Source organism: Salmo salar, chromosome ssa21 (assembly GCF_905237065.1).
Source record: "Salmo salar chromosome ssa21, Ssal_v3.1, whole genome shotgun sequence".
In the NCBI taxonomy this organism is placed as follows: domain Eukaryota; kingdom Metazoa; phylum Chordata; class Actinopteri; order Salmoniformes; family Salmonidae; genus Salmo; species Salmo salar.
Genome location: NC_059462.1, coordinates 20169496 through 20181972, shown reverse-complemented (window position 1 = coordinate 20181972; position 12477 = coordinate 20169496). Strand labels below are relative to the sequence as shown.

Sequence of the window (12477 nt, the reverse complement as noted above, 5' to 3'; positions counted from 1 at the left end):
TTTCTATCATCATGTTAAATGTGCAACCAGAGGGAAAAAAACTCTGGACCACCTTTACTCCACACACAGAGACGCATACAAAGCTCTTTGTCGCACTCCATTTGGAAAATCTGACCATAATTCTATCCCCCTGATTACTGCTTACAAGCAGGAAGCACCAGTGACTCGATCAATAAAAGCGTGGTCAGATGAAGCAGATGCTAAGCTACAGGACTGTTTTACTAGCACAGACTGGAATATGTTCCGGGATTGATCCGATGGCATTGAGGAGTACACCACATCAGTCATTGGCTTCATCAATATGTGCATCGATGATGTCGTCCCCCACAGTGACCGTACGTACATACTCCAACCAGAAGCCATGGATTACAGGCAACATCCGCATTGAGCTAAAGGCTAGAGCTGCCACTTTGGAGGAGCGGGACTCTAACCCAGAAGCTTACAAGAAATCCCATTACGCCCCCTGTGAACCATCAAACAGGCAAAGCATCAAAGTAGGACTAAGATCGAATTGAACTACACCAGCTCTGACACTCGTCGGATGTGGCAGGGCTTGCAAACCATTACAGACTACAAAGGGAAGCACAGTCGAGAGCTGCCCAGTGACAAGAGCCTACCAGACTAAACTACTTCTATGCTCGCTTCAAGGCAAATAACACTGAAACATGCATGAGGGCACCAGCTGTTCCGGAAGACTGCGTGATCACGCTCTCCGCAGCCAATGTGAGTAAGACCTTTAAACAGGTCAACATTTACAAGGCTGCAGGGCCAGACGGATTACCAGGATGTTTACTCCGAGCATGTGCTGACCAACTGGCAAGTGTCTTCACTTACATTTTCAACTTCTCCCTGTCCGAGTCTGTAATATCAACATGTTTTAAGCAGACCACCATAGTCCTTGTACCCAAGAATACTAAGGTAACCTGCCTAAATGACTACTGACCCGTAGCACTCACGTCTGTAGCCATGAAGTGCTTTGAAAGGCTGGTTATGGCTCACATCAACACCATTGTCCCAGAAACCCTAGTCCCACACCAATTTGAATACCACCCTAACAGATCCACAGATGATACAATCTCTATTGCACTCCAACCTGCCCTTTCCCACCTGGACAAAAGGAACACCTATGTGAGAATGCTATTCATTGACTACAGCTCAGCGTTCCACACCATAGTGCCCTCAATGCTCATCAATAAGCTAAGGACCCTGTTACTAAAGACCTCCCTCTGCAACTGGATCCTGGACTTCCTGACGGGCCTCCCTTAGGTGGCCCGTCACGCTGATCCTCAACTCAGGGGCCCCTCAGGGGTGCGTGCTCAGTCCCCTCCTGTACTCCCTGTTCACTCATGACTACACAGCCAGGCACGACTCCAACACCATCATTAAGTTTGCCGATGACACAACAGTGGTAGGCCTAATCACCGACAATGACAAGACAGCCTATAGGGACGAGGTCAGAGACCTGGCCGTGTGGTGCCAGGACAACAACCTCTACCTCAACATAATCAAGACAAAGGAAATGATTGTGGACTACAGGAAAAAGAGGACCGAGCACACCCCCATTCTCTTCGACGGGATTGTAGTGGAGAAGGTTGAGAGCTTCAAGTTCCTTGGAGTCCACATCACCAACAAACTAACATGGTCCAAGCACACCAAGACAGTCGTGAAGAGGGCAGAAGACTGAAAAGATTTGGCATGGGTCTTCAGATTCTCAAAAGGTTCTACAACTGCACCATCGAGAGCATCCTGACTGGTTGCATCACTACCTGGTATGGCAACTTGCTCGGGCTCCAACCGCAAGGCACTACAGAGGGTAGTGCGTACAGCCCAGTACATCACTGGGGCAAAGCTTCCTGCCATCCATGACCTCTATACCAGGCGGTGTCAGAGGAAGGCCCCAACATGTTTAAATACTTCAGCCACCCTAGTCATAGACTATTCTCTCTGCTACCGCACGGCAAGTGGTACTGGAGCGAAAAGAATCTAGGTCCAAGAGGCTTCTAAACAGCTTCTACCCCCAAGCCATAAGACTCCTGAACGTCTAATCAAATGGCTACCCAGACTATTTGCATTTCACCAGCATTTCACCTCTCAGCAGGACAATAACCTAAAACACAAGGCCAAATCCACACTGGAGTTGATTACCAAGAAGACAGTGAATGTTACTGAGTAGCCGAGTTACAGCTGTGACTTAAATATACTTGAAAATCTATGGCAAGACGTAAAGAAAATTGTTGTCTGCAATAATCAACAGCCAATTTGACAGAGCTTGAAGAATTCTGAAAAGTATAACGGGCAAAACATGCACAATCCAGAAAGACTCACAGATGTAATCGCTACCAAAGGTGCTTCTACAAAGTATTGACTCAGGGGTGTTAATACTTATGTTAATGATATATTTCTGTATTTCATTTACAATAAATTTGAAAAAAAAATCTGAAAACATGTTTTCACTTTGTCATTATGGGGTATTGTGTGTAGATGGGTGAGAAAAATATATTTAATCCATTTTGAATTCAGGCTTTAAAACAACTAGATGGAAAAAGGAAACCGCACACTGCTCTTGATAGTATCACTGATCTTTAATAAGCTTACGTATCGGCCTCACGGCCTTCATCAGAACTTTTGTATGTTAATGAAAACTTGCAGGTCTGTGTCCTCATTGTGGTTTTACAGACGTGTTTAATACGTCTAATTTACACACTTTATTCGAATATTTATGAAATCCATATTGTTATATTTGGTAGCACTTATTAGTTTTTTCCTTGGCCTCTAAACCCTTTTGATGAGTGGAACGGATGTGGGTGGGGATAGGTCTACATAAGGGTGCTAACTTTAAATAACTCACAAAAGCTCTGACGAAGGCCGTGAGGCCAATACGTAACCTTATTAAAGATCAGTGATACTATCAAGAGCAGTGTGCGGTTTCTTTTTTCTTCTACTTGTTCAACTGTTGCCATGCACCTGCAAAAAAGATTGCTCAGATGTGCGAGTGCCTTTTGAATTTTGAAAGGCTATAAAACAACAAAATGTGAAAAAAATCAAGGGGCGTGAATACTTTCTGAAGGTCCCACTAGCTAGCATCCAAATTGACCCAAATGCATCTACTGTATGCAGTATAGCACATAGCAGTTATCTCCAATGCATTCATACGTTGAAATCAAGGATTATACATTTTTTAACACACACATCCATGCAGTGAGTATGGTAGGCTAACATGTCAACACATCCACCCGGGCAGTGATACAGTAACCCCCCCCCACACACACACACACACACACACACACACACACACACACACACACACACACACACACACACACACACACACACACACACACACACACACACACACACACACACACACACACACCTCCCAGGACGACACCGGCCAGAGGGATGGCCCCAAGGACGAGGGCGGCGAAGGTGGAAATCACGGATGATGTTGGGATCCAGAATGTCCTCCACCGGAACCCAACACCGTTCCTCTGGGCCATACCCCTCTCAGTCCACCAGATACTGAAACCGACCCCACGACGTCGGGAGTCCAGTAGAGATCTGACGGCACACACTCACATCCATGCAATCTCACTATTAGCAGTGAGTATGGTAGGCTAACATGTCAACACATCCATCCGGTCAGTGAAGTCTAGGCTAGCCTTCCAGACATACTTTTCCCTGACAGTCTGGTGGCATTGTGCTCATCTATTTGTGCTGTCTTGTCAACTTTACCGTAAAAAAATGACCATAGAAGTTGGCAAGACAGCACAAACAGATTTGGGACCAGGCTAAGGGTCTAGTCTTTTGACTGGAAACAAACACATGCTGAAAATACCTGCATCACCAGCCAGGATACACTCCTATTGTCATGGAGCCTAGCAACGTATCCTGGCAACAGGCGAGAGGAGAGGAAGTGGTGGAGCTGGGATGATGAATGGGAACCCATGTGACTGATGAGTGTTTGTAAACAGCGTTACGGAAGGAAAGGGGGTGTTGGGGTGGGTGGAACATCTGAACATGACTTCACATTACCTCAGAGTGCTCGCCGATGTACTAATAACTCTGAAACCCCATCTGGGTCATTCCTACCAAGCAGTGCCTTTTCTGTCCCCAGGAAATATCACTTCTTATTTAGTGTAAAATGTGGATTCCAAAAGGCTTTAAATATAAGGTCTGATGTCTTTACCTTAAAAACACAAAAATATGCATCTTGAAAGGACATTTTATGCATTTTCAACACTTTTTCAGTGGATGTGGGTGTTTTGTCCCCAGGTGTTATTCATCAACATCCACAAGAAATATAAGCCATAAAATACTTAATATGTATTCATTATTTTATAGTCCTACTTAAAGTCTCTCTCATTAACATTTCTTTAATGATTATTGTATTTATAATTATTTTATTTAAGTTTTTCTGTGTCTCTGATATCACTTTCCAACCTGTTACTTCAAATCAAATCAACAGCTATATTGGTCGCATACGCAGAATTGTAGATGTTATCACATATAGTTTGTAATTCTCCATTTAAGAAAACAACCCCTTCCTACAATGACACCTCATTCAGGAAGTCATCATCATTTTCTGGGAAAACAATGGTGCAAAGCTAAATAAATATAAAGACTAAATTGTTGTAGTTAGTCGGCATGTCCCACTCATAAATTTCCACCCTGTTAGGCTAAATTTTAAAGAAAATTAACCACATTAACCAATATTTCGCAAACCTCATTAAAAATAGTAAAGGAGAACTCCTTATCTGAATCCTTATTCGAAGATTTATGAACACATTTGTTCACTCCGTCCTTAGACAAGACCAATTCCAGTGATTCATCAGTGCTGGCTACTCCAGGCTGTGTCCTTGTATGGAGTGTGTTCGTGTGTGTGTTGCTGTCTGAGTGGGCCTCTATTGTTCACTTTGTACTTTCCTGAGAGCCCACTGGCTGGCCCTCGTAAATCTGCTCCAACCAGACACGACACACACACACACAGACGTATTTAAACTCTCTCTCACAAACACAGGCAAGCATAGACATAAAACACAGACTTACGTACAAACACGTGCACACAGACACACGCGCACACACTACCATACTCAGTTGCCTCTATGGAACCAGCTATGTTGTAGTCAATACAGCAGACAACTCAATACCTAAGCCTCTGTTACCATCTATCTACAGTATACAGGCTGACTGACAGGGAGCTATCTTCTCTTACATTCTATCTATACAGGCTGACTGACAGGGGAGCCATTCTCTGGAACAGTTGTGCTTAAGTGTCATGATAAGCCTCTCAGCAGGAGTCAAGGGCTCTTGCTTCAAGTAAGGCCAGATGCACATTTGCTCACTACAACCACACACAAAGAAAAAGTATGCACAAACATGCACAATAAGAGCAAAAAAAGTAGCACACACAGAAACACAGAGTAAGTGGCTAAGAGGTTGACCCATGTGATAGTGAAGCGATTGTGGTCCATGGGGAAATTATTGATCCTATGCATTCTGGCTACCCTAACAGGACATCCCTTTGGGAGAGCAGGGACAGACAGCTGGAACACCCACAGGACCCAGCATAGAGGACTGTAAATATATATAAGAGACGCCCATTTCAGGAGGATAATAAATCATGGTTAATATAATGGGAAGAGACTACAATACAGTTACCAGAAAAACAACAATCTTTCAAAAGGACATAATGTAGTTACTAGTAATGTAGTATTTTTTTGTAGGGAGCAGCCAGCCACACGATTATGTAAAAATGTCTGCTTTCCAAGAGGACAGTACAACTACAAGGTAATAACAAAATGCATGCTTATTGTTTACTAGGTCCTCTCAGAGTTAAACACTAAGCCAAGAGAATGCCTCTGTTTCACTTTACTGTGAATAAGATATCCACACCGTGCCAGGAGGAAGGGAAATAGGCAAGCCAAATCTTTCCCTTCTGGATACTAGACCAAACAACCTGCCAGCTTCCCGATGCAGCACTATCAGCAGATGCAGACATGTCCACTAGCCAAGTAGCAGTGACCAGCCAAGCCCAATGTGTCTACTGTCTAGCCTGTAGGTTTGCCAACGCAGTGGATAAAGGCCTATCCACTGTTGATGATTCACAGAGCTATATATTATTATATTGCTTATATAGTCTCTTTATATTGTATATATCTAATTCAAACAAAAACTTAGCCACTTCAAATTCTCAATCCTCAGTACCCAGCTAGCACTCAATTTTCTAGCTATTTTCAAGCTACAAAATAAAGGAAACATCAACATAAAGTGTCTTAATAGGGCGTTGGGCCACCACGAGCCGCCAGAACAGCTCCAATGAGCCTTGGCATAGATTCTACAAGTGTCTGGAACTTTATTGGAGGAATGCAACACCATTCTTGCACAAGAAATTCCATAATTTGGTCTTTTGGTGATGGTTGTGGAAAACTCTGAGACGCCGCTCCAGAATTTCCCATAATTATTCAATTGGGTTGAGCTCTAGTGACTGAGAGAGACTCACACAACCCTTTAAACCCCCTATGCTCCTTTGAGACCCCTTTTTCAAAGTCATAGAGATCTCTTCTTCTAGCCATGGTGGCCCAAATAATGGGCAACTTTTATACATGACCCTTAGCATGATGGGCTGTTTTAATTGCTTAATTAACTCAGGAACCACAACTGTGTGGAAGCACCTGCTTTCAATATATTTTGTATCCCTCATTTACTCAAGTGTTTCCTTTATTTTGTCAGTTACCTGTATCAATCTAATCAATGAAATTTGTTAAAAGCCTGATTAGCAAACTATCATTGAGTGAATTGAAAACCTGCCAACCCTTGACATCCCCAGAGCTACTTTAGTGTAATTACTCAGAGTGACCACAACGGTGACCTTGGGAGACCCCAAATGACCCTTTGATGACCCCAGATGACCATGGTTACCATGGTAACACTCAGGCAAGGACTAACCTCTGCAGATGAGCCCCTCCTGGCTGACGGTCTGTTTGCACACCCCACAGTGCTTGCTTTTCTTGAATGTCTTCGCCCGGAAGGTGTGTGAGTGAAGCGCCTCAAACTCTTCAGGCTGCAAATGGAACAGATAAAGAGGAGAGGGTTAGTGTTCAATTGCAGACGGCTCAGTTGATCGGGGCATGGTGGTGTCAATACAAAGATTGTGGGTTCAATTTGTGCGTAAGCCACGGTATAGGTAAGGGTTTTTTGTGGACAAAGTAATTTGGACTTTTGTCACAGACAAAGAAAATGGAACAATCAACCAAACTAGGAATAAAAAAAATTGTCTGTCAGTATAAATTAAAAGCTGTGCATCTATAAGGATAGTCAACTACAGTATACTTATTTCATTTGCGAAGATAATGAACATAATATTAATCAAATTGACTTCAGTGGTAGGAGAAGTCTTATTTGCCCTAACTTGAGATGAACACGCAGAACCACACCGAATCCCATCATAGACTGAAGATTTGCACATAAGTGCAGAAATGTTAGCATTTGGCCCAACAACTGTAGAAATGGTACACTCCGTCTGTGTACAAACCCTCAGCTGCCCTCTACAAAGAAGCAGTTCCCATTTTCTCTACTCCGAGAAACAAGAGCAACCACGTCACCCCATGCCCCTCCCTCCCCCCCGCCCTTTCCTGGGGCTGCTGCTGGAGGTGTGTTATGCAAGCCCTCTGAGATAATTCCTATCTGACAGAGTCCATAGTGTAGCCTCCTCTGAAAGGACCCCCCTGTCTACAGCCGGCATGTGTTTTCCTTCTCCTATAATTACATCTCAACTGTTCTCCCTTTTTCCTGTCTTCCTTCTAAACTGAGCTCGTTGGCGTTGGGGTCAGGTTAACAGAAATGTCAAAGTGAAGGACAACCATCTCCCGTGGCAACTCTCTGCTCGCTGTGAAACCTGTGTCATGTTCCCTCTTTGTGGTCAGCGTCTCAGCGTCACCCTGTAATGGACGACTTTGGGGGATTTGGACCGGTGACATCACTTCCTCTGTGTATTTTCTCAGCTGGTCCCCATTTTGGGCTTTTCTGGGTTTCGGCTCGGTGGGATATTGGGCCCCACTAACACACTGTCTGTGGGCCCAACATAGCAATATTGAGCTAATATAACAAAAGTACTTTACAAGTGAAAGAATCACACATGGCCACACAAGGAGATATTCTGCATATGCGTCACCTGTCTAAAAAGTGAATCAAGACTAACACGTAAACAAGGAGGAAAGAATGTATAACAAAGAAACCTGAGTCAACTCACAATGCATTATGGGGAAGCAGAGATGTATAACAGACCAGATTCTATAGCCTACACCATTTTTTTTATGGTGTAGTGTGTGTGTGTGTGTGTGTGTGTGTGTGTGTGTGTGTGTGTGTGTGTGTGTGTGTGTGTGTGTGTGTGTGCATGCACAGCTGCCTGATTCTTAACCATATTCTTTATGAGGGTTACTGAACGCTTTTCAAGGCAGGAAATGCAGGCCGGAATGGCTTTATAATATCCATCAAATTTCCATTAAGGCAGTGTGTGTGCGCTCGCTGGACAGGGCTCAAAAGGCCATGTGGTTGGCACATTGAGCAACTTTAGAGAGGGATTTTAGATGGCAGGAGAACGGAATGGAGCTGTGGTGAACCACCGAGAGAGAAATCCCAGACCAGCCGCTGCAGCCGTACCAGTAATGACATTATGTACCTCCTTTGGCCATCAATCCCAAAGAGTCAGTGGATGGAATGCAGCAAGGCCAGGGTTAGAGGTAAGCACTTCAGCTGACTCTAGCTGGCTCTCCCACCCTCTCTCTATATACACAGTGCCTTTGGAAAGTATTCAGACACGTTGACTTTTTCCACATTTTGTTATGTTAGAGCCTTATTCTAAAATGGATTAAATTGAAAAAAATCCTTGGCAATCTACACACAATATCTCATAATGATAAAGCGAAAACAGGTTTTTAGAAATGTTTGCAAATGTATTCAAATCCAAAACATAAATACCTTATTTACATAAGTATTCAGACCCTTTGCCATGAGACTCGAAATTGAGCTCAGGTGCATCCTGTTTCCATTGATCATCCTTGAGATGTTTCTACAACTTCATTGGCATCCACCTGTGGTCAATTCAATTGATTGGACATGATTTGGAAAGGCACACAAATGTCTATATAAGGTCCCACAGGTGACAGTGCATGTCAGAGAAAAACTAAGCCATGAGGTCGAACGAATTGTCCGTATAGCTCTGAGACAGGATTGTGTCGAGGCACAGATCTGGGGAAGGGTAGCAAAAAATATCTGCAGCATTGAAGATCCCCCAAGAATACAGTGGCCTCAATCATTCTTAAAAGTAATACATTTGGAACCACCAAGACTCTGCCTAGAGCTGGCCGCCCAACCAAACTGAGCAATCGGGGGAGAAGGGCCTTGGTCAGGGAGGTGATTATTTTTATAAATTAGCAAAGAAAATCTAAAAACCTGTTTTTGCTTTGACATTATGAGGTATTGGGTGTAGATTGATGAGGGAAAAAAGCAATTTAATACATTGTAGAATAAGGCTGTAACGTAACAAAATGTGGAAAAAGTCAAGGGGTCTGAATACTTTCCGAAGGCACTGTACAGTACATTCTCTTTCTCTTTTGGTCTTGATCCCTTAGAACCTCTCTTTCACTCTCCCTCTCTATTTCAAGTTACTTTCTCTTTTGTTAATTCTGGATGTCTGACACTTTCTTTGTCTCTGTCAGTCTCTCTTTCTTTCTCTCTCGATCTCTTCCTCCCCTCTACCATCCTCTCTTCCCCAACAGTCTACCTTGTTAACTCCCCCACTTAGCAAAGAGGTAGATTTATGGATGTCTGTGCAGCCTACAAGAAAGCCCAAGGTCTGATTCCCATGACGGGCAAAGAATAGTGTGTTCTCCCTCCAATCAGAAGCAAACTATCAGTCAAATGACCATGACAGAGGGAAAACAACTCTAGACCACCTTTACTCCACACACACACAAATCTCTCCATCGCCCTCCATTTGGCAAATCTGACCATAATTCTATCCTCCTGATTCCTGCTTACAAGCAAAAACTAAAGCAGGAAGCACCAGTGACTCAGTCAATAAAAACATGGTCAGATGAAGCAGATGCTAAGCTACATGACTGTTTTGCTAGCACAGACCGCAATATGTTCTGGGATTCTTCCGATGGCATTGAGGAGTACACCACATCAGTCACTGGCTTCATCAATAAGTACATCGATGATGTCATCCCCACAGTGACTGTACGTACATACTCCAACCAGAAGCCATGGATTACAGGCAACACCCACAATGACTCGGCCTCTCGAGTGGCACAGTGGTCTAAGGCATTGCCTCGCAGTGCTAGCTGTGCCACTAGAGATTCTGGGTTCAATTCTTCTGACACATTGGTGTGGCTGGCTTCCGGGTTAAGTGGGCATTGTGTCAAGAAGCAGTGCGGCTGGTTGGGTTGTGTTTCAGAGGCACGGCTCTCGACCTTCGCCTCTCCCAAGTCCATACGGGAGTTGCAGTGATGAGACAAGACTGTAATTACCAATTGGATACCATGAAATTGGGGACAAAACGGGATAAAATAAATAAATAAAATAAAACATAAAAAACATTTCCCAAACAATGTGGGTGCTGAATTTCTAACCGCACACTCACGTATGCACACACACACCTCTTGGCCACCTAGTTAGTCAGTTGACAGGGTTACTATAGAAACATGGGTCCTGGGATCTCCTATGTGGGTTCTCATCAACAGTGTAGTTTTGGTTCATTACAAGAGATGTACAGTAAGCTGTTCCCACTTCATGAGAAGAAGAGAGCTCAAGACAAAATGTAAACAAAAACAACTATGCTATCATGAATACACAGGGTAACATCTATTCAAACATTTACACATAATCCATCTGACATGTAATTTTCCCATGTGAACATACATTACAGAAAAGCAAATAAACTGCCTGAAAGTCCCTCTCCGCACATGGGTTCTGCAGCCTACTACAGGAATATAAGTGTGTAGTTTAGTTTCTTTCACGCTGAAGACAGAGAGGGAGACAATGTGAGGGACACACGCCAGACAGGAAAAATGTCTCAATCTCAGTCTATTCAGGCCAGGGAGTCCCATCGTCTTTGGCCCTCTCAGAGAGGAGCTGACCCCCAAATAAAACAGACATCTAGTGTTCTCGCCCCCTCTATTCATCAGGCTGTGCAACAGAATGGAAGAGAGTCCAGCAAAACACTTTTTAAATACTTCATCCCTCCTGCCTGGCCTCCAATGTCAGTCACTTGTCTCCCCACCTTTGGGTGGTGAATGTAGGAGAGGGGGGCACTCAGATCTCAGCACAATACCTCATGGTTTAATTCCCATTAGCAATTTGGGCTGGAGCCATAAGTGCTCATCCTCTTTTAGAAACCAAACAAACAAGCTCTCCTCTGCTTCGCACCCATCTGAGACCTGGCCTCAATTGTTTACCCCAAATACTATGTAAATAAACGACACAAAACAATATAGGGGAGCTCCCTTCATGGGGCCCGACCCTAATTGGTTCCGTTCATTAAGAGGGCCGCCGCTGCTCGCAGAGTTTGTTTATTGTTTGTAGCGGGGAGGAAAGTGGGGGATTCTGGGATACATGGCGCTATGGATTTGGGGGGAAGAGATGAGAGGGGTGAGGGGGTGTACGGTAATCATGGGGGTACGTTCACATTCACAAGAGACGAGGTCTCTGGATTTTAGTTGAAAGTGATGCCAACCATGCAAATGCCCCTGGTCCTACCGTGGCTCTTTCCGTCACCTCCCTTTTCTCTCTGCTAGACTGACACAAAGGCAGACGGCTTCAAACAGGCATCATTGGACCCCCAGGGGACAAGGCCAGTGTACACACAGACCCCTTGCTGAGACGCTAAGCTCCTGGGAACAGGGTCCCATCCCTCCGAGCCACTCATACACACACGCACATACACACAATGGAGACCCCTAACTCTGAGGGAGTGGGGAGCGTGGTTTGGGGGCATGGCTCCCAATGGGCTGATAGGGTTTAAAGCAGGGCTACAGCACTCTGGGAAGAGCAAGGGTGCGTTTCAGTAGGTATAAATGGTATCCATTCCTCATCTCCTCTTAATATACGGCATGATTCACCAACTCATTAAAGGGTCATTGAGAGCTACTGGGTGTGCAGGCTTTTGTTCCAGCCCTTCAGTACCACACCTGGTTCAGCTTATCGTGGCTCAGACTAAAAATTGGTATTATCTTTTTTTAATCAGGTGTGTTAGTGATGAACTGGGATAAAAACTTGCACAGCGCAATATCACTCCAAGACTGAAGTTGGATAACTCTGATCTGCACTGATCAAAAAGCATGATAGGTGAAAGCAGTATGGTGAATGCCTGTTGGGAATGTATTATTCACCTGTCCAGGTCAATCACATCATTTCAGATGGAGGAAAATATGAAAGGAAAGGCAAAAGCAACTACAATGAAAGCGGATACCTGTCTGA

The 12477-nt window shown here is 44.2% G+C and overlaps 1 protein-coding gene across 9 annotated transcripts in view; it reads right to left on the bottom strand.

Annotated features, from left to right (window-relative positions):
• The window catches only part of tns1b (tensin 1b), a 312092-nt gene that overhangs the window by 187845 nt on the left and 111770 nt on the right, over positions 1 to 12477 (bottom strand). For all 9 annotated transcript variants that reach the window (XM_014164404.2, XM_014164411.2, XM_014164409.2 and 6 more), the window contains exon 2: positions 6946 to 7060. In XM_014164404.2, coding sequence (XP_014019879.1) covers positions 6946 to 7060 — 115 coding nt within the window. The remainder of the gene's footprint in view (positions 1 to 6945; positions 7061 to 12477) is intronic.